General features: G+C 48.0%; 9 protein-coding genes across 9 annotated transcripts; 4 read left to right on the plus strand and 5 right to left on the minus strand.

Annotated features, from left to right (window-relative positions):
- Nucleotides 1–259: 259 nt before the first annotated feature.
- F5891DRAFT_1194610 (uncharacterized protein) lies at nt 260–2,268 on the plus strand (the record flags this gene model as incomplete). Its single annotated transcript, XM_041367966.1, has 7 exons — nt 260–397; nt 460–945; nt 1,018–1,158; nt 1,208–1,321; nt 1,371–1,542; nt 1,598–2,098; nt 2,165–2,268. The coding sequence occupies 7 exons, from the start codon at nt 260–262 to the stop codon at nt 2,266–2,268; spliced, it is 1,656 nt and encodes a 551-aa protein (XP_041220670.1).
- Nucleotides 2,269–2,424: 156 nt separating this feature from the next.
- On the minus strand, nt 2,425–3,052 carry F5891DRAFT_1194611 (uncharacterized protein; the record flags this gene model as incomplete). The annotated part of the gene is made up of 2 exons (XM_041367967.1): nt 2,425–2,529; nt 2,612–3,052. 2 exons carry the CDS (start codon nt 3,050–3,052, stop codon nt 2,425–2,427), a joined length of 546 nt encoding a protein of 181 aa, XP_041220671.1.
- A 114-nt stretch (nt 3,053–3,166) lies between these two features.
- On the plus strand, nt 3,167–7,883 carry F5891DRAFT_984546 (uncharacterized protein; the record flags this gene model as incomplete). The annotated part of the gene is made up of 14 exons (XM_041377464.1): nt 3,167–3,532; nt 3,613–3,789; nt 3,842–3,998; nt 4,054–4,232; nt 4,285–4,993; nt 5,047–5,262; nt 5,339–5,504; nt 5,576–5,802; nt 6,210–6,277; nt 6,388–6,412; nt 6,473–6,593; nt 6,843–7,077; nt 7,209–7,420; nt 7,796–7,883. The coding sequence occupies 14 exons, from the start codon at nt 3,167–3,169 to the stop codon at nt 7,881–7,883; spliced, it is 2,946 nt and encodes a 981-aa protein (XP_041220672.1).
- An 881-nt stretch (nt 7,884–8,764) lies between these two features.
- Nucleotides 8,765–10,834, minus strand: F5891DRAFT_984547 (uncharacterized protein; the record flags this gene model as incomplete). The annotated part of the gene is given in 7 exon segments (XM_041377465.1): nt 8,765–9,345; nt 9,365–9,452; nt 9,482–9,664; nt 9,762–9,806; nt 9,866–9,901; nt 9,989–10,651; nt 10,700–10,834. The coding sequence occupies 7 exon segments, from the start codon at nt 10,832–10,834 to the stop codon at nt 8,765–8,767; spliced, it is 1,731 nt and encodes a 576-aa protein (XP_041220673.1).
- Nucleotides 10,835–12,016: 1,182 nt separating this feature from the next.
- Nucleotides 12,017–14,072, minus strand: F5891DRAFT_1194614 (uncharacterized protein; the record flags this gene model as incomplete). Its single annotated transcript, XM_041367968.1, has 7 exons — nt 12,017–12,880; nt 12,925–12,969; nt 13,019–13,120; nt 13,170–13,381; nt 13,434–13,872; nt 13,934–13,944; nt 14,000–14,072. The coding sequence occupies 7 exons, from the start codon at nt 14,070–14,072 to the stop codon at nt 12,017–12,019; spliced, it is 1,746 nt and encodes a 581-aa protein (XP_041220674.1).
- A 3,666-nt stretch (nt 14,073–17,738) lies between these two features.
- F5891DRAFT_1194615 (uncharacterized protein) lies at nt 17,739–18,372 on the plus strand (the record flags this gene model as incomplete). Its single annotated transcript, XM_041367969.1, has 3 exons — nt 17,739–17,927; nt 17,976–18,290; nt 18,343–18,372. The coding sequence occupies 3 exons, from the start codon at nt 17,739–17,741 to the stop codon at nt 18,370–18,372; spliced, it is 534 nt and encodes a 177-aa protein (XP_041220675.1).
- A 2,019-nt stretch (nt 18,373–20,391) lies between these two features.
- F5891DRAFT_1194616 (uncharacterized protein) lies at nt 20,392–21,809 on the plus strand (the record flags this gene model as incomplete). The annotated part of the gene is made up of 4 exons (XM_041367970.1): nt 20,392–20,647; nt 20,697–20,899; nt 20,951–21,139; nt 21,186–21,809. 4 exons carry the CDS (start codon nt 20,392–20,394, stop codon nt 21,807–21,809), a joined length of 1,272 nt encoding a protein of 423 aa, XP_041220676.1.
- Nucleotides 21,810–21,922: 113 nt separating this feature from the next.
- On the minus strand, nt 21,923–22,229 carry F5891DRAFT_1254120 (uncharacterized protein; the record flags this gene model as incomplete). The annotated part of the gene is made up of 2 exons (XM_041369944.1): nt 21,923–22,132; nt 22,188–22,229. Coding segments are annotated over 2 exons (252 nt in total), but the record flags the coding sequence as incomplete, so codon positions are not given.
- Nucleotides 22,230–23,574: 1,345 nt separating this feature from the next.
- Nucleotides 23,575–25,171, minus strand: F5891DRAFT_1194617 (uncharacterized protein; the record flags this gene model as incomplete). The annotated part of the gene is made up of 6 exons (XM_041367971.1): nt 23,575–23,870; nt 23,922–24,210; nt 24,259–24,303; nt 24,353–24,418; nt 24,476–24,967; nt 25,031–25,171. 6 exons carry the CDS (start codon nt 25,169–25,171, stop codon nt 23,575–23,577), a joined length of 1,329 nt encoding a protein of 442 aa, XP_041220678.1.
- Between the last annotated feature and the right edge of the window lie 1,955 nt (nt 25,172–27,126).

The following is a 27,126-nucleotide window of genomic DNA, read 5'->3' on the forward strand; positions in this document are numbered from 1 at the left end:
TCAACTTCGCAATAGTGTATTACAAGTGTACAATGATATGTGGTCAAGCAGAATATGATTTGAAGTAGAGTTGAGTGAGATATTGCAAAGTGTCTGAACCGGTGGTTGTCCGAAGTTGTAGTAGCCGATAGTAGCCATGAGATCTCGGAAACGCCCATAACCGACAGATTGGTATAAATCCCGAGACTTTGAAAAATCATAGAAGTCATCATTCTGCATATACCATCACCCGTTAGTCACTAGAGTTTTATATACCATTATGACACCTTCGGAAATTGCAGACAACGCTCTCAACGCTACACTCGAGAAAGTACAATCGCTAATGAAGCTTTGTATCAAATTGAAGGCAAGTGACCCAGGCACGCTGACGTTATCGGATGAGATCGCCAGATGGTTGGTGAGTTTCGCCACACCCAGTTCTGTACCGTATGTTTTGATAACCAACTTGCTTTGGTCCAGGCAAAAGATTTGAAGCTTTATGGGGGGAGCGCCACATCGTTCTCCCCTCAGCTGCTATCCTGCGCCGCCATAGTACGGCAGCATTCAAAGGCTGGCGCCTTTGTATCGTTGCCCGACTGGACCTCTGTCATGGACAATGACCTGCGCATTAAGAGTCACCCGCAATGCCACAAGATGGTGGACTACCGCCCCTTTTCCCAACCTGAACCCACCACGTCGTCCTCGGCTGTCCCGGCGGAGGTGCAATCGACGACACAGACGCTTACCAAATCGATCTTGGCTATTGGACCCACACAGCTAGCCTCATCGAAGGCCAAACAACCAGTTCCACCAGCTGACCAGGAAGTGCTACCAAATGCATTTGCGTTGCGATCTCCGACTGTTCCGGTAACGGAGCCCATCGCATCGGACATCCAAAGCACGACAGCCTGCCCTATGATACCGGAGCTGCCGACCCCCCATCCACCTTCCATCTCCCCCGTGGTGGTGGGACAAAGCATTCTGGAGACAGGAAATAGAAATATCAATACACAACTGGAGACAGCTGCATGACCCAAGAAGAGCAGGAAAAGGAAAGCAGAAGAGACTCACTATGACGAAATGACCGTAATGCATGGACACGCACCAGCTGCCATATCCCGGACGCCGATTCGAAAACTGAAGAAGGTGGCATCGGGTGGAGAGACGATTGATGAGAAGGTGACTCTAAGAGCATGTCTCCGTTTACTGCTCACCCAAATTAATACAGCACAAGACATTGTTGGTAAAGACCTGGGATGTTGTGGCCATGGATACCACATACAAAGACACATACCCAACTGACTGGGTGGACAACGGAGGTGTTTGGGATACAGCCACCAGGGTAAGTCATCTCTGCTTCAGTGATTCTTGTCTTACTTGCACGCTATCAGCTGGCTGGACCGAACATAAATCCTCCACCCAAACGTCCCAGGATGCATGAAAACAAGTCACGCCCTGCCTCCAAAAAACTGGCAGAAAATGCTCCAGCCAAGACCATCAAACCATCCACTCGTTCGTCTTCCCGTGCACAACATAATATTACCTTGGACGACCTGCTGAAAGGTATGCCGATCTGTGATATCACTCAAACTAACTAAACATTTTGTGCCTGACTTAGAACAACCGACGAACTTGAGGCCTCATCATGCTGATCTTCGGGCACCCCAAAATATACAGTCGTGTGAGCCTTCCCAATCCTTGGAGGTAACATTCCCTGCACTCATTTCCATGCTGGCACCAGTCCTGCCATCAGCACACGCTAACTCCCCGGAGCTGGAACCCACTGGAAGAGATATCTTGCAGAGCATCCGGGACCTCAGCAAAAGATTCGATCTCCTTGCAACCAATGAGCGAGCGGACACATTGGATGCAAGAGTTGATTCAGTGGAGGAAAGGTTTGGATGGAGGCTTATGGAGCTGGAGAAACAGATTATCACATCGGATGCGCGTTGGCAGTCGCTCTCCTCGTCGGTGGGTAATCTAGCGATGTCCTTGCGGGCCCATCAGAACTATCCGGCTGCTCACCATCATCACTCCAACAGTACCAAATATGCAGAGCAAAATGCTGCCCGTCATGAACTCACAGAATCTATATCATCGGTGGAAAAAGCCTCTCCATGTATGGAATGAATGTGTTATGACGGATGTGGAAGGTGATATCGGGACCTTGGCATTAACCGGTCAGCAACCTCCTTCCCAGCTCATTGGCAAGAACACTCACTTGGATCCTCCCGACGCTCCGCCCAACTGCCTGCGAAATCGGAGCAGATCTTCACTGGTGTCGCATAATCATGCAACGAGTTCATCTTTGTTTCCTGATTTCGTATTCCACAGTTACTTAGAATTCCACCTCATTTTCATCACAATTTAAGTAGACAAACCCAGTTCAATTGTGTGTGAGAACAAATGCTAAAATGTGTTCTGGATGGGACATGAAACCTAGAATTACCCAATACGCTCGGATGGTACAAACTGTTTGCAAACAAGAGGACGATCCTGTACGGCTGTCCGGGTATCCGACGCACCCTTGTCACTTCCGCCCGGAAGTTCCTGTCATCGGCCGCAGAGTCTATACCTCACGGTGGGAGCGCGTTTGAGTTCAGGATTCATATACAAACATCATGGAACATACCTTTACCAAGATAGTTCCGGTATGAACTTTGTCCTCGTCAGTTGATTGGAACTTGTTCTTCCTCTTCTGTCTGGACCTCGAGAGTGGAGGTGACTTGGGTCCATCTGAGATAACCGCCACATCTGAATCTTCATTGCCGGTCTTCCTCTTGTTGCTACTGCCGACCTGCCGTGCTACATTTCCGGGTTTCGTCTTGGAGGTGGGTGGAGTTTGAAAACATGCAGCCGTTGTGTCCGATGCTGGTAATACAGGCTCTGGTTCCATCGCCTTCGCACCAATCGGATTGTCGAGGGATGTGCCGGACAGAAGAGCCGACCGTATAATGGGGTCCATTGCTGATCGGACAGCGGTCGCAGATGCTGCATGTTGAGGATCCAACTCGGCAGGGAATCGTGGTATGGGAAAATGTCTTACAGTGGCCGGGTTTTTATCCAAACCCATTGGTTGTGGCCTTTCCGACAACTGTGGAGAATCAGATATGTGCACCGGGTGTAAGGCTATTGCAGAGAACAATCACGGCTACCATAGGCTAAAATCAGTTGATCTACATCAGGAATGGCCTATTCGCCATTCCTTCTGGAAGATCCTGTATGGCTGTCCGGGTATCCGACGCCCCATTTATGGGTGAGAAGTGGATTAAGGCCTACTGTACCTAGGAAAGTTCGTCATAGACCATTTTACCCATTTCCGGGTATCCGATGCACCATTTATGGTGAGAAGTGGATTAAGGCTTGGTGTGGTGCATGCAAGATCAATCAAACTACCCATGATTGCGACAACAGATGCACCGCAACAGGCCTTAATCCACTTCTCACCCATAAATGGTGCATCGGATACCCAGAAAGGGACGAAAATTCCCAGGCATGGTGTATTCTCACAGGAAATCAATTTCCTGGTCATGGGATGTTGCTGCTTGGCCTTGTAAGTGCATTGTTGCTGCAGCAGTGAGCACTCCCTGCAGTCACCGCTCGAGACACTATCACTCTTGTTGTCAACATCAGATGTCTGGACCGCTCCACCTGAAACTCAACTGTATTGTTTTGGGCAATAATCCTCGCCGTATTTTCCCGGTCGACATTGAGTGGACGGAGATTGTTGGTGACCTCAAAGAGGTCATCAAAGACAAGAAAAGGCCGGAGTTTGACCATGTTGCCACTGACCGTCTTGAGTTATGGAAGGTGAGTGATCTGATGCCTAGGATCGGATGTTGATCATCTGATATTTTGGAAGGTCGACCTGCCTATCGACGAGATGATTGAGCACAATCTCAACAATCTTACACTTGACCCAACGAAATCCCTATCACCTGTGGATGAAATGGTAGAGATTTTTCCCGATGCTCCTCCGCGGAAGTATCTGCATATTATTATCCAATGCCCACCTGCCGGTGAGTTGTCCTTCGATATTGCCACTCTTTCCTCGCTGATGGTGGTCTGATTTAGTGTCTTCCGGACCGCTCCACCTGAAACTTAACTGCATAGTCTTTGGCGATGATCCTCGCCATATTTTCCCAGTCAACGTTGAGCGGACGAAGACTGTCGGTGACCTCAAAAATGTTATCAAGGTCGCCAAGAAGCCAGAGTTTGACCATGTTGCCGCCAACCGTCTTGAGCTATGGAAGGTGAGTGATCTGATGCCTACGGTTGAATGTTAATAATCTGATATTTTGGAAGGTCAAGATCAATTGGAACGATATAGACTTACGGAACGCGATCCTGGACGGAGGCGTCGAGCTGCACCCGTTAACCGAGCTGTCCGATGTGTTTGCGGATGGAATAGAGCGCGGATGTATTCATATTGTCATACAACATCCCGCCATTGCAAGACACATTCCAGCTGTTGATCGGCGAATCGCTTATCTCAAGAAGGGCGTGGGTAGTCCGTCGGCCGGAGTAAAACCATCCGCATTCTCTATGAAGCAGGACCAGCAAGAGTACCTTTGTAATCGTCCTCACAGAGCCGCAGACCCTGTTCCCATTACTCTTCTCGAGCCTATCTTCGCTGAGTTCGTGGATGATTGTCAAAATCGTCAACCAACCGTCCGTGATAACAACGTTGTTTTGCAACTTTCGGAAAAGATGGCTGCCTTCTATCCCACTGAGCTCGCGCGGATGAATACATTCCGGCAAGTGCTCCGGGACTACGGCATTATACTCAATGCTTCTATGGTTGGCTTGACCGGATGTACAATGGACAGACATCTTTTGTCTACCAACAGACAGTTTGTGTTGATGATAATTGAGGGGAAGAACGAGATTGGATGTGGCGCTGCCAAACCATTTATGGAGGCGATGTTGTACTACCGCAAGTTTATGGAAGACTCGAAGGTTGAGATAGCGAGGCTCCGGTCTTTCATTCCATGCATCCATATAATTGTCTTCGGTTAGTTCATTTCACCAGATTAATTGCTAAAGCTTTGTATTGATCACAACTAGGGGCATGCATCGGCTTTTCAGGCTCTGTTTTCAATGAAAAAGTCCAGTCCGATGTCCTGGTCCCTATCATTCCTCTGTTTTGGCATTCAACAGACCTCCACATGCAGGTGATGGCAGCTCGTACTTTCGGGGCTCTCAAAATTGCCGTTGAGAAACTTACAAATCTATACTCCCGTCCAATCCCATCCCTCGCACCCGAGGATCCATATCTTAAATGTCCTTACCCTCGGAGTTATACAAATTCCACCGTATTCATTCAGACATTCTCGTATGATGAGACTCAAATCCTCAGGGATTGACTTATCGTCTTGGGGGAAACCGTCGGCGATGTGGCTGGGAGCAAGATATGCATCAAGTTTGTCAGGCACTATTCCCCTCAGGCTCACGAATTCTGTGCCAGCAAGGGGAACTCCCCCAAACTTATCGCCTACAATTCTCTACCCGGCGGCTGGAATCTGGTGATTATGGATGCCCTTGATATTGATAATGATTGCTTTCCGCAATGACCTGGCTCATATCGACTGCTCAGTGAGATAAGTGTTTTGGACCGTCAGCCGCTGAAGGAGACCATAACCTCTCTCATCCGGGAGTTACACAATCACAATGACGGCTACGTTCATGGCGACCTACGAGATACCAATTTCCTTGTCCAAGATGACAAACACTTCATGCTGCTCGATTTCGATTGGGCCGGACCTATCCAGAAGACGCATTATCCTATGTATGTCAATCAGAAGGATATTCGACGGTTTGACGGTGCGTGGGATGGGCAGAAGATTGTGGTGGAGCATGACTTGGATATGCTGAATTATCTATTTCATCCTGAGCAAGATGGTCTGGAGCCGGCTGCAAAGCGCCGCCGTATATTTGGTGAAGGGTCGCTGATGGTCATTTGATTCATTTATCATTTGTTGCATCACCAATTAGCTTAATACCAGTCTGTTTTCTATCATGAAGCTATCATACAATGACATAGGGAGAATGGGACATAGATTAGTATCTGTTGTATTGTAGCTAGCCAATTCGAACATTGCCGATGGCACACGCCTTCTCACAAATCTCAATGAAGATTCTACCATACATAAATGGAATACATGACCTCATCCTCGGTGGAGGCAGCGATAAAATAATCTCAGAGTTGACAGTACCTCACAGCCGTACAGGATCTTCCGGAAGCAATGGTAGCTCGGTCCTCCGCGGAGGCAATGATAAAATGATCACAGAGTGGACAGTACCTCACAACCCCCATCAATACTAGAACTTAGCATTCCATCTCATCGCTGTTCCGTCACAACGCATCCATCCTTTCCCGAACACCCAGCTCCCGACATGGCTCTGTAGATGACGGACTCAGGTATCCCAACCAGTACGCAGCGGGACTACCATGGATTATGTCAGCTCTGATGAGTGTGGAATTTGGGATCAGGTAATCTGCACTGGCTGCTCAGAGATCAAGACACGGGTGCCCAGTCATATTCACATCGGAAGGATCTGGATCTGGATGTTTTGATGCGAACCCATGGAGACTCCATTCCAGCATTACAACAGTATTGCCGGTGGTCCCGGGTGTGGCAATTCATTGCTGGGAACACAATTTTATTGTTTGAGCGTTTAAGTCATATACGGAATCTCACAGCTAATGCAAGAGCCGGGTGTATGAGGCTTATCTGTCATTGTTTCCGAGATCCACACTTTTGTGTATTGTGCCCATTCTCCATCCTTTGTGAGTGCTCAAAGCAAAATTCTGGGCCCATCCACCTCCTATTCTAAGCATCCTATGTATATTTCAACATCAGTTGGTATTACATTCTGAGCCCACATATGATCAAACCCGTGTCTGCATCCATTCCTTGTGCATTCCGGAACCATGCAGAGGAAAGTGCGATCACAATCATTAGTTTCACGCATCCGGTCTACCTTCTGAGACCCCAGATTGGGCGCCCAGGTGCAGAATTCTGCCACTCTATGCCAGCCAGTAGGACATTTCAGGATAAAGACAGCAGATCCAGCTCATGGGCCCGGTCCCAGGGAGTGAGTCCAAGATATGACCAGCCTACGTTCATGTTGATAATGGTGACCGATGAGCCTATGTCAATATTCAGTCCTGATCGGCAGACAGTTTGGCCAATCTGCCACCATTTCCGAAAATGTATTTAGTCCAGGTGCATCACGTGTATTTGTCTGGAATCATTGGGCCCATCCATCTCCTGTGCCCAGGATACATTTTCTGGGCCCATTTGAGATGGTTATGGGTCGAGAATATTTCGTCCCGGCAAGCGAGACGGATGGGCCCAACCAATTATCTCGCGCGCAGGGCTGAAGAGATGAAGGTCCTGTCGGAATCATTAGCTGGGCCCATCTGTGAGGAAATAAGGTGGGCTCAAAATAATTAATTGGGCCCATCCGTCTCCCTGTCTGATCTGGATTCGTTGGGCCCATTCGAGCCGAGTATAGCACAGGGGCCCAGTCAATTTAGCAGAAGACGAATGGGCTCAGAGTCATTAGCTGGGCCCATCTGAGAAAATACATAGCTCCTTGGCTCACAATCATTAGTTGGGCCCATCTGATAGCCACCATTTGAATGAAATCAAACTCAACCCTCAAATAAATACAGCACATGGGCCCAGTTAATTTAGCTTTGGCAAAGAAGACGAATGGGCTCAGAATTATTAGCTGGGCCCATCCGAGATAATATATAGGTCCTTGGCTCTCAATCATATATTCAGGCCCATCTGTCTCCCTGTCCCAGGTCAAATGAGCCAGGCTACGACATGATTGGAGATGCAGATCGATGGGCCCACCCAAAGATATTCGAAACCGCATCCAAGGCGAAATAGAGGGCGTGGGCTGAGAATCATGATCTAGGCCCGTCCGAGATGAAAATCATTAGTGCCGGGCGCATAAACATTGATTGGCCTGGTGGGTTCCCCTAACTGGATGGATTCCCGAGTTTTGGGTATCCGTTTGCATCGGTAATCAAAGGCTCAATCATCTGCATGTCCTTGATTTATAATGAAATTGTTGCTCCTATTTCCGTCCGGGGACTTCCGTTCAGCAGCCCTGTTAATCAAATTGAAACTTCTCCTTATAACAGAGTCCGCATGTGAATCGACCCCACTAACCAATGACTCACCAATGAGAACAAACATAGCATGGGACATCATCCAAAATCCCAGCCATTTCTACCAAGGATAAATTCAGGTGAATTGTGTCTCGCGAAGTGGACTGGAGTGTATTTTACCTGCTCCATCTGGTGTGGTTCTCAGTTCTTCTTACATTACTTCCGAGACCAACAAATGCATATTCGGCTACATATAATAATAAGTCGCACCTTCCTTTGTTGACTCTACTGTCTGTACAGCATTCCCGTCGGTTCAAATGTTCATAGTCCTGCCGGCAGGACATTCCCTTTTCATTGACATTGCAAACACCACCGTCCAACTTGTAATGTAAATGAAGTACGGTAGGCAACAACTGTACTAGTATCCGAGGCAAGACATGTAACTATTGAAATTAAGTGGTGAAAGCAACATATAACAGCATGAAATTACTTGACAGGGCTCAAACAACATTATGTCGATCCAGGATATCGCAAGGATATACTTGTCAGATATGGCTTATGGGCTGGACAGTCGAGAAGATGCAATTGAATCTGCTCGCACAACAGGGGTATCAGGGGTATAACCTGTCACTGCGGGCTAATGCGGATGTCCTGATATCACCTGGCGCACCCGTCGCTACCGATGGGTCCCATGCATGTGTCCACTGTCTGCCGACGGTGGAGATACCTAGATCTTGAAAGCCGCCAATACCGGGAAGCCACGCCAGGAAGTTGGACATTTGAATGCTGCGGAGGTGCATATGCCGTGGTGTTGACTTGCAGTCGGTGTGCTTCTGGGTCGTCTTTGTGGTCCCGGATGCAATTGGTCAAATGTCCGACCGACAATGTCATTGCCTTCCAATGTGCATCAGATGCATTGATGCATTGCTCCAATGTTGCCAACCGGTGGTCAAAGACTTCCTCCATCGAATCAACCTTCGCATCCAATGCGTCCACCTGCTCATTGGTGGCAAGTAGGTCGAACTTACTTCCAAGGTCCCGGATGGCCTGCAGAATGTCCCTTGCTGTTGGCTCTTGCTCCATTGGATGGCTGGCTTCGGGCTGGCGGACTTGCTCCGGATCGGCTATGGGTGCCGACAGGGGCATAGTTGAGAGTGGCGTCACAACAGGAGCTGGTGTGAAGTTAATCGGTCGGGCCTTGGCATCTAAGTCCGTTGCAAATGAGGACCGGCGAGATTCTGGTGCAGGTGCACTCACCATTATGTTCGACAATATCTTCCATAACATGGGAGGACAATGGTATAGCCGGAAGGGTCGATACAGCTGGTGAAGGCTTCTGGACTACCTTGTTGACGGCTCAGGCTTTAGGGACACATGATCGGGAGCGCTTGGGATGATCGGCGGATCGTGTCGCTGCCCTTGCTTCCGCTTCAGCCAGCAGCCTGTCCCGGACGCCCATGCCGTCGATTGCGCAAGTGACCTTCGTCTTGTCACAATTCGCACAAGCGAGTCTCGTGCATCCGACTTTCCTGTCCAGCAGGACAATGCAAGGTAAGCCTAATTTCTTGCATTTGTCGCATGGCCGGGGATGGTAGCGAACGGAATGCTGAATTCAGTAAGCAAGTGCCTCGGTTAATGAGCCATACAAACATACCTCCACCGCTGTGGCAATTGTTGAATCAAGACCCCAATCGCTGGGCTGAAACACATGTAAAATTAGTTACACACAGCAATACGCCAGAGCCGGAAGTCACTCACCCTAGTTTCTGCGTCCCAGAAATTGCTTGCCAGAGGCTACATCAATTGTGTTCCGAGCATCCTGGTCCAATATATTGTCAGACTGTGCCCAACGACAATGATTCCTTTGGCAATGTAAGTGACCGGATGCATCGACGATTCATAGACAAGAACTGCTGGACTTGCCTCTGGTGTTCCAATGTTCTTATGTAGCTGATCTTGTTCATTGTGGGATGGTAATTTCTTGATTTTTTTGAGATTCGGTTTGATGACTCCAATTGGCGACCTGGGAGTATCCGCCGAGTCTGTGTCTGCTTCCGCCTTTCTCTTGTTATTCCTCGGGTGTGGCGTGACCTTGGCCTTTTTCGACATGTTGCCTGGCACGAAGAGCTTGAACTGGGCGGTTTCAGGGGCCGCAGGAGCAACCGATGGAGCAAGAGGGGTAAGCGGTTCCAGCTCCAGACAGGCCGGCAAAGGGGTCATCGGCGTCAAGTCTGCTGCCAGTGTGGGAGCTTCTTTGATAAAACCATGGTCAACCGCCGGAACAGTGGGAGGTTGAATGATCGATGACGATCTGGTGGCTTGAACTTCCATAATGGCAGGGGTTCCAACGAGAGGGCGGTATTCCACCGTCTTGAGGAAACGCGGGTGGCTCTTGATGCGTGGATCATTATCAACCACGGACTTCCAGTCAGGCAATGTTTGAAAGGTGCCACCCTTTGAGTATTGTCGCACAATGGCTGCGCAGGACAAGAGCTGAGGGGAGAATGATGTAGCACTCCCCCCATAAACCCTTAAGTCTTTTGCCTGTGCCAAATGAACAATAAAATGAAAAGACACTGAAAAGACGCTTACCACACGTTGAGCTATTTCATCCGATAACTTCAGGGCTTCTGGATCGCTCTGCTTCAAATGGATGCAACGCTGAATGAGCGATTGCAAAGTCACCAGCATGGCGTTCAGCCCGTCATTTGCTACTTCGGGTGTCATAGCTGGTGTCAAAAATAAACAAATTTGATGGAGATAGCTACACGGCAGTGAAAGAAAGATGAAGAATCTGCACAAGCTGTCGGGATTTATATAAAGATCGTCGGTTGTGGATGTTTCCGAGAAAGAGTGCTTTGTGGAGGCACGGTAATGTGGACTCGGTGTAATTGCATTATGACGTAATATCATGCCTTTCAGTACCATTGTCTCATGTATTTGGTTGCCACGACTGTGATCCAGTCGTTAACACTACCATCAATGCCTCACATCCCACTTTCATAACTAAATAAGTGTTTGTTCCACATCCCGGAGTGGGGTGATGATTGATTAGTAAAAATAAATAATATCCGGCACGACATTAATAATTGAACTTAATATGGTAAGATGTGAGCTGTGTGTTGAAGGATATTTTTGATGAAATCACCAGCATGCTGTCCGGTAGTCGTTGTATTTACCATCGACCTCTCAGATCCTCCGTTGATGATATATATACTGCGGGTCTTCATCATGATACTGAACAAACCACCGGCTGAACCCACGGGTGGATAACAGACGGCTGGGCTACGATAACATATAAGCCATGAGAATTTGAGAGAGTCAGTGGCGATGGCTCTCACGGTGAATGAACTTCACCATTGATCATGGATAATACAAGACACATTAGAACGTACAGAATAGTATTGTGTGACACTGCCCCCCCAGCATCCATGCACGGGTGAGATACTAGCTTTCCAGATGCGCATTAACTGAGCTCAAATAAGGCATCAAGGAGATATGCATGCGGCGGGCGCAGGGCTGCAGCTGGCAAATATTTCAGCCAACAGCCATGTCCGTGGCAGGAATAAGTACTCCCGGATGGGAGTTTATGATGCATAGGATCATGGCAGATGTTAATTCGTCAAACTGCATATCCGCTGGGATAAACATGTCACTATCCGACGCAATACAAATTTAGCTCAGTGTCCGAGATCATCTCGAACATCTGTGCAGTTACATTGGCACTGATATCGAACAGATTCGCGGATTCAAGTTCTCGTGTATTTACTGAGGCCACATATTTGTATTTGTTACCACAAAATTCGCCCAGCATTGTGTACCAAAATTGTAATTAAAGTGAGGTCAAATCCTATGTCATTGCAGAATGAAAATCAGAGAAAGACTGTGAACTCGTTCTTTGGTCAAGATCTACTCCTCCGATTCGACAGGCGATGCGCTGGACAGTCGGGAAGATGCAATCGAATCCCGGCGCATATACGGAGGATCCGGAGCGTGGGCGAACTGCCACCCAGATGTGGAGGCCCGGGTGTTGCCTGGAAAAACTGTCGTGAGGGATTGATCCCATGCATGGGTGTACTCTTGTCCCACGGTGGAGATGCCCGGGTGTTCATCACCAGTAGAATTACAGATCGGCCATGATGCAATGGTTTGTTCCGGGTGATGCTGGGGTGCATATGTGGTACCGTTAGCTTGATGACGATGCGCACTAGGATTGTTCCTGTGTGCCCAGAAGGACATCGACAGATTTCCGATGGACTGTGTTACCGATCTTTGATGGGCATCCGAGATAGAGAAGTGTTCCTCCAATGCCATCAGCCTTACGCTAATCCTCTGCTCTACCAAATCAACCCTTGTATCCAAAGCATCCATTCGCTCATTGGTTGCAAGGAGATTGAATCTCCTGCCGAGGTCATGGATGCTCTGCAATATATCTCCTGCGGTCGGTTCAGGCTCCGGGAGGATGGCTGGTGCGGATGGTTGCAAACCTGACTGTTTGCTGAGTCGAAAGGATGCAACAGATGGATTACCAATCGGTGAGTTGTCTACAACAACTGTTTGCACGGCACGGGAGGTTGAACGAGTGGAAGGTTTGGTGGTCTTTGGCAGGGCAAATGCTAAGGGTGTTTTGACGGCCGCATGTGACTTGGGTGTGCGTGTCTTGGAACATTTGGATCGTGGGTTGATACTGGGTTCGGTCATAGCTGCCTGAGCTTTCGCTTGCAGCCTCTGCCGGACGCCAGCGCCGTCAATGGTGACGAACAGAATGCTGGACTGCACATGAGCCAATATTGACCCGAATGAGATTCCCTCCCTACCTCCACTGCAGTGGCAATTGTAGAATCTAGACCCCATCCTGCCGGCTGCAACAACCCAAGTAAGATGGGAACCCCAGCAACATGGCCGACTTACCCTTGTTTCTGCATCCCAAAACCCTCTCTGGTCTACAACGTCTGTTTGAGACCTGTCTGAACGGGCGACAGCATTACCGGCCTTCACCGATAACGCCCTGTGCTGTATGAACTCAGGTTAACAATGCAGAGAGAAATCCTCTTAAAGTCACCTTAACATGGATTGTACCAGAGGCCCCTGTCTCCTCGTCATCCGACATGAACTTTCTCTTTCGTTTATGGAGTGGCTTCCATGATACCGGAGTTGGTGTGGGTTCACAGTCGAAACGCTTTCCGTTATCTTTCTGCTTCTTGTCTGGCGGTGGGGTCGCCTTCTGTGCCGTTGTGATACTTCCGGCAACGTGTTCTTTGAAAGTCACAGAGGCTATCGAATGCGGAGGCGGTGTTGATGGTCCCGGTATCACTGCGGGGGTTACCGTGCTTCGGATATCCGATTACCATGGGTTCTGTAACCGGCGCAGCAGGGGATAGCAATGCAGGCAGTTGCACCTCCGAGACAGTATAAGGCGACTGGACGGGATGCGGGGCCTTCGATTGGGCAGGCTGTTCTGGTGTACCAGCTGGGATCACATCTTCCAGCGTCTCTGTCACTGAATGCAGCTCCGCCGGTACTATGGAAGATGATGAACTAGGTTCTTGTTCTGCATTGGGAGAGGTGGGGGAACGACGATAGTCAACAGTCTTGTGGAACCGTGGGTGGGTGTTAATGCGTGGGTCATTGTCGACCACCAAGTTCCAGTCAGGCAATGATACAAATGCCCCAGCTTTTGAGTGCTGCCGTACTACGGCTGCACAAGACAGCAGCTTAGGGGAGAATGATGTGGCGCTCCCCCCATATAGCTTCAAATCTTTTGCCTGCACCAAATTGAGTTAGTGGTCCAAAAATACATTAAAGATCTAACACAGCGAGGCTTACCACCCGTCTAGCTGATCTCATCCGATAATGTCAATGCGACTGGGCCGCTTTCCTTTAATTTCATACAACGCTTCATCAGAGCTTGTACAGCCTCAAGCGTAGCATTGAGGGCGTCGTTTGCAACTTCCGATGGTGTCATTATCAGTATATACAAACTGTAATGAGTAGCTGACAATGATGTACAGAAAGAAAGACCGCTTCGATGATTTTTAATGAGCCTCGGGATTTATACCGATATGTCGGTTATGGGTGTTTCCGAGAACACTGTGGCCATTTTGGCAACATGTGGCAAATATGATGCTAATACAATTTCTTCGGCGATCATTGTCCCACACATTCGGTTGCCGCTGCCGGATGGTCCTACAATTCAGCCTTGGCCCATTGGTAAGCCTTCCCAGACTTCCTTATTTCACACAAAACGATCATGGTAGGCAAACATGTTTGTTTCACAACAGCCGCAGTGCTCAGATCCCAGGTGATTCAGCCACAATCGCTGCTTCTTATGGTTGTCACAATTGCCAAAGCAGCTGTGACAGTTTTTTAACTTCAACACTTCAACATCCACAGAGTCTTCGGATGCAGTTCACCGAGCATTGCATGGTCACCTTGCCTGGTGGCATGACACACACCATTAGAATCTTAGCTTCCACCCAAGCCATCACAGATGCTCAGATTCGAGGGCCTGATCGGGGCGTAACCTTATCCGAGATTCAAAAGTAAGTCTGCCCGCCACACTTCTAATCCTAGCGTGCTAAGAACTCCCACGCAGGATATCAATTGCTCGATTTGTGGCTGAGCCAAGATTGAGCCATCGGCAAACAAGGCACTGATCGCTGACTGGACGTATCTTGCTGAGCTAACCTGGGATCCAAAGATATGATTTGTGCAACAACAAAGAATTCGACGAATTCAAAAGTATGCTGGCAGTTGCGTCTGGTTTCACAAGGATAGATTTTAACCACTTCATGAAGACATCTTTGCCCTTGACATGGTTCACAAATATGGCATTGCAGCAACGGCTGCTTCATCAGCCAAATGATGTGTGAACTCGGGAGTGTTGCATGGCATTGATATCCCAGAGCAGAATGGCATCAGCTGTATAGAATTGCCTAACCTCGTGAATGAAGATATACGGCTGCATGAATGCGAGTGCTTTGCAAGAAACTCAGGATGGAACTAATCAGCATTATAGCAGCAATGATATCACCCTGGCAATGAATAACAGAACGGCCATTGCGATTGCGGATGGGACGAATCGACGAACACGAAAGCCGCTCCCAATAGCACGGATCCGGGAATCCCATATGACTGCGAATGCGGTCGGACAGACGGCTGTTCGGTGCCCATAACCACACTGGAAGACCCTTGCGATTGTGGATAGGCGACTCGATGGATACCAGCAGTATCCTCAACATCGGATACGGGAGACACTTACGATGTCGTGCGGGACGGTGTTGATGATGATAACAATAGGAAGACTCTCTTGTATAGATATAATACTATCGACCTCACATAGCCTTCTGGGTGTGATTACGTTCCGCACATGCTGTTTGCCTTGTCAATCACATGACAGCTCCCGCCCCAATGACTGTTCCCAAGGTGAAGTCGACCTAACCAGGTGTGATTGACCTGACATCATCTACCAGATGTGAATGCTTCCTGATATATGCTGGTTGTGTCGCTAATGATACAGCGCATTCACCATCATGGAGTGGAGTGTCCCAACTCAATGAGTTGGAGGAGGCAGGGCAGTCGATACACCGTGCCCTCCGGCAGGCTGAACAACTTTGGGATCCACCCCTGTATATGTCTCTGGCCCGCACAATACTTACCATTGAAATGTTCATGCTAAATGCCACTTCCGGGCGACCCACTTCGAGCAGCCGCATGCATGGCAAACCGGAGGCTGTTGGGAACATGCGAGTATGGGTGAGATTGGGTTACTCAACACTGAAGGTTTTGTTCAAATCCACTGTACGCTTTGCATTCACCGACACATAATAGAACCGCTGAATGTCATTATCTTAAACATTCAGGAGGGTCATCAGCAATAGTAAGACAATGCTGAATTTCAAGAAGAATGCTGAAGTAGATATTCGACTCATGCGAAGAATGGCCCAGTAGCAGCTCTAAGCATTGCCCTACAAACAATGTTGACAAGATCTTGTCTCCATACCAGATCCAGGCGCCGGAAGTGAGATATTTATATAGGAAGTATTGCCGGCTTCGTGCCGCCGCGGTCCCGTACTTCAGCATGCATTCCGGGATGGCTATCTTGCCAGGAATTGGCATCTGGCATGTGCATGTTAAGCATGCATCAAGCTCTATCATGGAAAGCTTGAATCGACGGAGATATTGTGAGCACCTCTGAATATCATATCTCCATCGGCGAGGGGAATGTCCACCCCATCAGCAGGAGTGTCCTGATTACCAGATGGATGATGCCAATTTTATGTAGATCATTCGGACGGGTGCCTGCTCCGTGGGATACTTGCTAATGATATCATATGCATAAATTCCTGTGTCAGAAGTATGAACAAGCCGTTGAGGGAGCGACTAAAAGCGTAGCTGTGTTTGACAAACTAAATGAGGCCACCAATTGGGGAGTGCTCAAGTAACGGAGAGAACAGGACCGGTGACCTCTGAGTCACAGATCCATTGACCATGGATGTATTCCAGGTAAAGTGACGGAAGGGTGCATCTCTGCTACCTACACAATCCACCGGACTGCACTAATCAGCTTCGGTAGCACTAATGCGGAAGCAGCACGAGCCTACATGATCATCACCCCAGGCTGCCAGTTTTGGTAGGAATGCATTACGCGGTAGTACTATGCGGATTACCATTGAAGTGATGCAGATAGCATTCACCATGGAGATTAGACAGATGGGCGGACGGCCAACCTTGGATGTTTGCAGATGCCCGGATGGAATTGCATAGTTGGATGGATAAATTTACCATTGTGCCCGCAACACATCTCGGGAGGGCTTTAACATTGATGATTATGGTTATGGACGTGACACAGATGTCCATCAGTTGCGTGGACCGAGCTAGGCTACCACCTCCTCGGTAAGGACATTTAACTCTGGAATAGGCTGGCCAATGGCAACTTGCCAGCCATCACAATGCTTAATGATGACAAGACTGTGATTTTCCAAAGCACCGCTCATCCGGAGAACTCAAAGCCAGGTGAACGGGAGGGCATGGACGCATGTTCATCCTGTTGACAGCATCATCCGTCTCACCAGAATACTTTCCCCAAAGTGTCGGACACGTCTGGGAAACCTGAGAGCTCATGACCTATTGTCGAAGTATCTCCCGATGGAGAAGATCCATGTGATGGCTACTGCTGCTGTGGCGGACCAGAATTCCTGTGGGTAGTGAAATGGACTCTACCGTGGTTCCGATTGCTTGACATAAACATCCGAGTTACGTTCTGATCCCATTCTTAGAGACAGCAGTTTATAGGGTCCATTGGCTTCTCATGAAGGCATTATGCGGCATAAGAGGAAAACTCATACTGGTCACACAATTCGACAGGCACAAAGTACCAAGAATTCCTCAAATGCCAAAACAAGCTCTGTGAATGGTAATCCAGCATTCCGGCCAATTTATTGATATCCGAGCATATGACATCTACCATCCGCGACAATCCATCTGGTGACATTGTTTGGGATATGTGGCTTTGAGTATTGTTTAAAAGCTTGTGGCCACATCCATCACCACAATAATGCTTTTGAAGCTCCGACTATATAATTCATCATTGTCCAAGTTGACCTCATTTACAACTTCACCGCCACCCGTCATGACTGATAATTACCAAATGCTCCATAAGTCTGCTGCCAGTACATTCTCTATCTGGGATGCAGCCGAAATATTCGAATACGCCACTTCTAGATTCACCGTAATCCATATCCTACTAGCAAAAGATAAGAATCACCACGCTAACGCGTATAAGTACATGTTCGTGAAACACATCATCTGGGAAGCGGAGGTGAGTTTTTGCAATCGTCTCAGGAGATTTACTGATAGGCACTGGTAGTGCTTTGTATTTCCCTTCGTCAACATTTGTGCCGCCATGAACATCAACACGACCATGCCGGCATATCTGAATGAGATCCTCTTTCTCATTACATCTTATCAGACTGAGTGGTACTACGATCACGTGAGACTCTTCAACGCATTCAAGGCATGCCCACACGAGTCGACAACGGATCCGATCGACATTAAGCGGGTGGTCCCCAACTATCGCCACGCTTGGTGGAGGTACCGGTTTGACCTTGTGTCATTTGACATGCCTCTTCAGATGTCAGTTGCGCAAGTGAAGGAGCTGGTGGCCGAGCACTTTACTCAGCGGGTGAGTGATCGTTTGTAGAGTATGACGACATTGGTATCCTGAACACGTACAGTGGCTCAAAAAAGTGTCCCAATGTTTGTAGCTTTTTATGTAATTGCTATATCATGTGTCAAGCCGTGGGAATATGACTAAGCCATAGGGAGGTGTCGGAAAGGTCTGCTTCTCAGCTTCATTTCGGTTCCCTATATCGTGGGAAAATAACGACATTATGTGAAGATATGATCATTTTAATTGGATGACTCATTGGGACACTTTTTTGACTTTGAGTTTAACTAATGTAATCTCTATAATTCTAGTACTTTGTGTGACCTCCTTCTGCCCCAATCACTTCTGCCACTCTTCTAGACATATTCTCTATCAATTTTGGGTATTCCTCTTTGGTATTTTCATCATACTCTGTTGTAACACTGTCTCATAGTTGGAATAGCCCCTATGGTGAATCTTGATATGCTACAAGCAATTTCTTGAGTGATTCTCAGGGGTATTCAATATGGTTGATGTCTTGCATCTATGCTGAACATGATAGAATAGTAATATCATGGTCTGCAAGCTATTGGTGGCTAATTTAGAGGTATACTTAGGGTCATTGTCTTATCACAAAACAGTATTCTCTTCATTAACTCATAACTCCTGCATGCTTCTTAGCAGACACTCCTGTCAAATGAGTGTTTACTACTCTATATTCATCCTCCCCTTTACTTCATAGAAAATTCCTACTCCATTTTATCTCATATAGTTCTATACCATCAAGTTTTCGTCTTGAAACTTAAGTGTTTATTCAACTTTTCTTTATCTTAATGGTTGTGCTATCAATTTTAATACAAATTCCTTGCCATATGATCTCATCCTATTGATTTTAACCTTATATAACTAGATAAACCTCTTTCAGCTATTAGCAGTCCAATATTTGTACTTGAAAGTAGCATCTTGTCTTTTCTGTTTATAGGTTGGAGACAGAAGAATCTGTTTCTCTTGATTATAGCTTCAAAGTGGGCTGTCTTAAGAGTCTGTCTGACTATTTGAGTAGAGATAGTCATAGAGATGATGGAAATAATCAATTTAGTCACCTTTTTAGCATCAGTGGCCTTTCCGATTAGAATATAGTGATTAAGAGATCTTAAGTCTTATAGAGCAACCTTCTAGATTGGCTACCAAATAACTTAAAGACCATGATATTACTATTCTATCATGTTCAGCATAGATGCAAGACATCAACCATATTGAATACCCCTGAGAATCACTCAAGAAATTGCTTGTAGCATATCAAGATTCACCATAGGGGCTATTCCAACTATGAGACAGTGTTACAACAGAGTATGATGAAAATACCAAAGAGGAATACCCAAAATTGATAGAGAATATGTCTAGAAGAGTGGCAGAAGTGATTGGGGCAGAAGGAGGTCACACAAAGTACTAGAATTATAGAGATTACATTAGTTAAACTCAAAGTCAAAAAAGTGTCCCAATGAGTCATCCAATTAAAATGATCATATCTTCACATAATGTCGTTATTTTCTACATTCATCAGCCTAAAATGGCCAGTATGGTGCCGAGACCGATTACTCACACTCGCTGTGATGACCCACTCGTGCAACAGCTGGCCGTCCTCCGGACCCAAGTCGCCCAACTTGGTATGGAATTGAGCTGAGTCCTTGTTGCTAAGCTGGATGCCACAGGATGAGGCTGTGGCTGCATTGAATCATCTGGAGGATCCTGTGGATGAGCTTCATGAGGACAATGGAGGCCTCCCACGTGGCAGTTGCAGTGTTGCAAGCAGATTACAAGAATGGCCGGCTAGGAGCATCTCCATCTGTCGAACCATTTCCCCATCTGGAACCACTTCCGCGTTGATGTTATGTACAGTCGTCGAGGAACGGCTTCTCTATTCGTATATTTAGTGTAGCGTCTCTCATTCTTATGTAAATAATCTGCCAACCATGATCCCATCGGGTTATATGAGAAATGTATGGTTTCGATCAATTACGTTCATAAAGTTGCATTTCAGCCCGCTTTCTTATGCAATGAAGATGGCCGCCGGATGGCCAATTGCATTTAAGATGCACGTTGTCTTGAACATGGCCTGCGACTTTCTCTTTGCATCATGGTATCACATGAGTACTGGGAATCCTACCACAAACAGCTTGGTGCCCTTGACCTCGACTGGCGTCCAACATCATTTATCCCCCGGGATTGGGCTCTAAATGTATCCGACATAGCAAGTGAATGGGTTGAGCAACAATTTGCAGCTCATATCGCGGGAAGACCGCTAGTGTCTGCGCCGCCCGAACTTGATCCGGAAACCATGGTTGTGTGTGGACAGTTGGCCTTGGTGCTGGCAGAGGCGTATCAACATCCTAGTAAGTTGAACCATGCATGTTTGGTGTTAACCGATGGTAATGTTTGCAGTAAAACTGGACATTGATGTTATCCGGTACAACGAGGCATTGGCCAAACGGGAGTCGGGACTAAATGATTCACACGAAGAAGCTTTACTGGCAAAGTTCCCCCCCGCTAAGCGCCTGGTATTGGATCGCCCGTCTGTTGTAATTGATTCCAGTTACTGGATAATTCTCTGGTACCTCCCGGGTGCGCTACACTGGTCTTTGCAGGTCAGTACAGGATTATGTTGGAACTTTACGATACTGATCAGGAGGAGGCAGCGTGACATGTACAACACCACAATCAGAATGGGTAACCTATTGAAGCAGAGCATCACCACCGGGAAGGCGTCTACGGGACAGTCGAGTAAATGGAGGACTCACTCATCCAATTTCTATGCCGCCCAAGAGCCGCAGTTAACTCCCGGGTGCATCAATATATCGCCTTTCTGGTTTCAGCAGGGGCATGAGGTCAGTTTGAATTTTGTGTACCGAGAACTCGTCTAACATTAAACAGCGTCATGGGCCCCCACCTGTGAACCCGGGAATTGGTTTTGTGCCGGAAGTCTCTGCTACCTTGAAGGGCGACAGGAGCCTCTCGGTCATCAGAGATATGCAACGTCCGGGCCTTGTGTCATCTGCCACCCTTCGCGTAATGCACCCGCAGTTATATCGTGCATCGCTATCCACCCATGTAGAGCTTGGGAATTGGGCAGCTACGCAAGCACTGGATGTCATGTATAGGTGTCTTCAGCACTGGACATCCGTCTATACGGGCGCGGCAATAATGTGTAACAGACAGTCGCCGAGCCATCGAGATCCGAAATGCCCCCCGGAAGGTTTCGATATCCTTACTTGCATAGGCGGCTATGGCCATGGTGTAATGCAATTGACCAACTTGGGCATCGAGCTAGCTTATGATCCGGGTGTTATGGTTAGCTATTCCGGCCGGCTTGTGAGGCACAGCGTACAGGTTGCCAAGGGCGACAGGATCGTTTGGGCTTGGTTTATGCGCGACAGTGTGCATAATTATGCTCGGACCCCGCGTACAGAATATGCGAAATACAATCTCGCAGACTTTGCGATATATCACCTAGCCGAATACAATCAGGCAGATTTCGTTCAGTACCGCACGTTGTAGTTCATTTTCTGTTAATATTACCTTTGAACAAACGGACGGTGCGGCTCATGTGACATTGTAAGTTGCATCACATTTCCGAGCTTCACGCCGAAACTCTGTTGCATTTCTCATGCGTCAAATGTTGCCCGTGTTTGCTTGATCTCAGTCAGAAGTTGCTGCCAATGCCCGAGGGAGTCCCCTAATTGATTGAAGGCATGTTCCGCCTCCAGATCCCACAGCGACTGGAACTGTAACCACTTGGCGACGTAGTCTTTGAGGTTTTGCACTTTGAGTTCTATGAGAGAAAATGGTTGCTCTACAGCACGGTCGGAGAATTGTGTGAGCTGAGTAGAGCTCCTAAGAATGTAGTAGCCTTGCCATATTGCGGGAGATACATACCAGAGAAGTATATGTTGTTTCTGACACTTGCACGGCTTGCATCTGCAACCCAATCTCGTATCAAAATTTATTTTCTTCGTGAGCTTTGCTTGGTTGAGCATGTTACATCTACCGGGCCGGACTTCTACGGTCAGCTATAAGATCAGCTCCATCACTTTAATAAAATCAAGGTACCAGGCAGAAGTTCACAGTCAGATCGGTAGCATCACCAAATTATTTTACCAAGATTCGTGCTGCCAGGTGGAAGTCTGAATGGTGAAATGACTACTGAGATGAATTTTGGCTCATTAGGGGGTAATCTGGATTGTTGGGCCCCAGAGTCCTAGACGATAATGGCGGATACACCAAGATTTTTTTTGGTGCTATGGAGAGTTCGCGAATTGATATAAATGTTCCCGGATAGCGCGCCGTCAGACGCTCTGAATCGTGTTTGTGTTATGAGTGAGTGAAACATATTGGAACTCTTACAGCTGCTTCTGCAGGTCCCGGTGGGATGCAGCAAACAATGTGAGAAACATCCGGGTTCCCCGCAAAAGAGTGGGATTGCACCTGCGTCCGTGGATGATTATTTGACAAGTGCACAGTCTCCGGAAGATGGCTGAATGCAAGTCCGTAGTTATACATAATATGCCACACGGACACACCCAGTTAATAAGGTTTCGGCCCAACCGGTTATGTTGGACCCACCCAGTACCTAAAATCCATTGCGCAGATCGGACCAGCTGGTAGGTTTTCGATGTGCCGAGTGAGTATGGAACCGCATGGTGACGCCTTTCTGGAAAACGGGCATAATAGCCGGTGATCGCCTATATGCATGTACATCTTATGCACCGCCTTTATATCCTGCTGGTACATTAGTCCATAAATTCACTTCCAGATGCACTCTTCATGCATGATGTGACATGGTACCGGATATCCGGAGATTCATCCCGCCAATATCGTGATCATTCGTACAACCACCAGTATTCTCATTGAAGGTGTGGTATCCAACACTATTTGGTTGTGGTGTTCGCAGCTCACGCCTTAATTGACTGGAGCTCCGATGCACTGGCCAGAAGAACCTTATGTGAATCCAATTTAGGCATGCTCAGATACCAACTTTTAGTAACCATGAAGCAATACCATTATACCGTAAGATTTGACAAAGGTCTCCATGTGAGAAGGATGCCCTGTATGGATGGAGACCTGCCTCCCGATCTGTGTCAACGCAGACCATCATCAGGCGCATTTGTCAAACCCGCGACATTCAAAAATATATTTCCGCCGACAGTTCAATATATATAATATTACACATTCTCCAGAGCATCTGCAGTCCATGCCGGACTGTTCTTATCGCATACAGTCTATGTATTTACTGAGTCTCTAACGTCGTCATCAAAAATCATATCTATCCAAGGGATGCCATCGATTTCCACCTGGCATCAGATGTGTCAAGCCGTTGCTCTAACTCATCCAACCGCTTCTGCAGGTTGGTCTCCACGGAACCCACCTTTACCTCCAACGCGTCCACCCGCTCATTGGGGGCCAGGAGATCCAATCTCCTGCTGATATCCTGGATACCCTGTAGGATCTGCCTTGCTGTGGGCTCGGATGTGAGCAGGTTGGTGGGCCCAGGCGACCGCCCGTGTTCTGACTGCATTTGAGCCCCTGCCGGCAGGACCTCCTTGAACTTTTTCTCTGCATCTGCCGAATCTATATGAGCTCCAGCGGTTACGAGCAAAGGGGAAAACGCACCTTTGCATTGGACGATTCTCTGTTCAGAGTGGGAAGGACGTCTGACGAGTGTTTTTGAGACAACTCGGGACTTGGATGTCTTGGGATGGTTGGCAGGGTCGGAGGATTGTTTCGCCGCTTGCAACCGCTGCCGGACACCAACACTGTCGATTGCGCAAGTGATTTTCATGCTATCGCAATTTGCGCAGGCGAGGCGCAAGTATCCGAATTTCTTGTCGGGGAGGACAAGGCAGGGTATGTTTAATTTAGTGCATTTGTCGCACTGTCGGGTGTGGTGATGAACGGAATGCTTCAAATTTGTTAGCTTGTCTTTATAATGATGCACAACACAACTTACCTGCCGTGGAGTAGCGATATGAGCATCCAAGCCCCATTCTGCAGCCTTGGAAATGGGTCAGCATCAATGCTAAGCTGAAGTGAGAATCACATACCTGAGTTTCTGCATCTCGGCAACCCTTGTCTGTGGCTGGCGGAACATCTTTGTCATCAGTGACAGGCTGTAATGTCCGGAGCAGTAAGCTATTTGAAGGATAAACTCATATTAGCGGATGTACCTTTGGTTCGACATACAATACTCCGGTGGGCCCTTTGTCGACATTTGACTTCGACTTCCTGCTCTTTTTGGCAACCACCCCATCGGCGTCTTCATCGTCCGCCTTTCTCTTGTGCGCTCGCAACCGCGAAGATCCTGTCGGTTTTGCTACTGACTGAGTGACGAGATCCAAGTCCTCGCGGGATGGCATGGGCGGTGAAGCCGAGGGCATCAATAGTGGGATGATGGGAGCTGTTGTTGTGGGTGCGACAGTGGGAATTGCGCTTGATGTCGCGATTGCAGGAACATCAAGTGCAGAGGGTGGACGGTAGTCCAGGGTCTTCTCAAACCGCGGGTGGTTCTTGATCCGTGGGTCGTCGTCGGTAACAGTGGTCCAGTCAGGGACACTCTCAAAGGCGCCACCCATTGAGTGCTCTCTCACAATGGCAGCAAAAGAGAGCAGACACGGGGAAAATGACGTGGCACTCCCACCATATAATTTCAAGTCTTTTGCCTGTGTCAGATGTGTTAGTTTATCCGAGAGAATTTCAAGGGGACTATCATAACAAATACTCACCACGCGCCTGGCAATATCATCCGATAACCTGAAGGCCTCAGGATCGCCCTCCTTCACCTTGATGCATCGCTTCATCAGCGATTGCATGACCTCCAGGGTGATGTTCAATGTGTCGTTAGCTGCTTGTGTGGGTATGGTCATGATGTCTTTGTATAGACGGTAGTGCAGAGGGAAATGAATGCTGTAGATATAAACTTGACTTTAGGAAATTTCGACAAGTCTGGATTTCTGTAGATCCGGTTGTGGGTATTGCTGTGGACTTGTGGCTTGTGGATGGACAAATGTGGATCAGGAGTAACATTATTGTATACACGAGTGGGTCGACAAGAGTCCTATGCATTCGTGTGTAATGATCCATCCACAAACACCCGAGATAATGATAGCATGTGGACCGCGAATAACGTTACTGTATGCATGAGTGGTTCGGTAGTTGTCCTATGCAATAGTATGTAATAATCAATAACCAGTCCGTCCATCAACACCCAGATGAATTTGAATATACTACCGACGGATCGATTCACAATGATGGCGTCCAATGTCGTTTTCATCCAGCACTCGAGATATTATCGATGATTTAGCTCCTGCTGGAAAGTATTCATTGCGACTACATATGTTGTGTTAATTAGGAGTAACTACCAAACATCTACACTATATGACCCAAGACTGTAAGTAATAAGGGGTGGCCAGCATGAGGATTCATTCATCAGATGCCGCTGAGAGCTCGCTAGACAGCTGTGAACATATCTGGGTGAAGATAAATACACGGAAAGAATCTCGGAGAAGACCTACTAGGGAAAGAAATATCACGTGCCTCTGTGCATTCTTCTGCTGTACTTCCCGCCCCTTCCACAACCCCATCTCTAATATAACTTAGCATTCCATCTAATCGCCGTTCCGTCACAACACATTCATACTTTCTGTACTGACGCCCACACACATTTTTGCAATATACTTTAGTTCTTACATGATTGTCATTGTCACTTCATATCAATACCACTAGCACCCGAATACCCAGCTCCCGACGTGGCTCCATGAGGCTGGTGTTGATGAAGACCCGGGTATCTCAACCAGTACGCAGCGGGCACAACCATGGAATATGTTGGCTTTGACGGGTGTGGAAGTGGAAATCGTCACTCTGCACTGGCTGCTCAGAGCGCGGACGGTCTGGCTACTCCTGTTCGGCGGCCCGATTTAATCGCATCTTATCTGCCATATCGGACACATTGATTTTGATCGTGTCCGAATGATACCTGGATCTATTTTGTGGTATACCTTCGGTAGCTGAACCAACCGACTGCTCATGCAAGTCCAATACAAAGCCATGTTGTACCGGCTGCAGTGCCATAACTCACATTTATGAGCCTACCTATCATTAATGGAGCTCGTGCCTGTCAGCCAGTCTCGGATACAAAGGCCCGCCCATCATAGGTGAGGACCCTTGGGGATTGTCAGGTCCACATCTGGGCCCATCCGCCAGTACGCCATTGCCGGGTACAACAGCCTGCTCATCCGCCTGTCTCGGGTATGACGGCCTAACCATCATAGACGACCTAGATATTGGTTGGGCCCACATCCGCCGGTCTCAGGTACGACGGCCCAAATCATAGATGAGGACCTTGGTATTGATCGGGTCCACATCTGGGCCCATCCGCCAGTACCCGGTACAACAGCCTTCCGGTCTTGGGTACAACATCATCGATGAGGACCTAGGTATTAGTCGGGTCCACATCTGGGCCCATCCGCCAGTACCCGGTACAACAGCCTTCCCATCCGCCGGCCTCGGGTACGACATCGTCGATGAGGACCTAGGTATTAGTTGGGTCCACATCTGGGCCCATCCGCTAGTACCTGGTACGACAGCCTTCCTATCCACCGGTCTCGGGTACGATGGCCCAACTAGGTATTAGTCGGGTCCACATCTGGGCCCATCCGCCAGTACCTGGTACAACACCCTGCCCGACTAGGTTAAATTCTGGGCCCATCCGCCGGTATCGGATACGACAGCCCAACCATCGTCAATGAGGACCTATGTATTAGTCGGGTCCATATCTGGGCCCATCAACCAGTACCTGGTACAACAGCCTGCCCAACGAGGT

This window comes from Suillus fuscotomentosus (assembly GCF_016647785.1).
Source record: "Suillus fuscotomentosus strain FC203 chromosome Unknown F5891scaffold_71, whole genome shotgun sequence".
Classification (NCBI taxonomy): Eukaryota; Fungi; Basidiomycota; class Agaricomycetes; order Boletales; family Suillaceae; genus Suillus; species Suillus fuscotomentosus.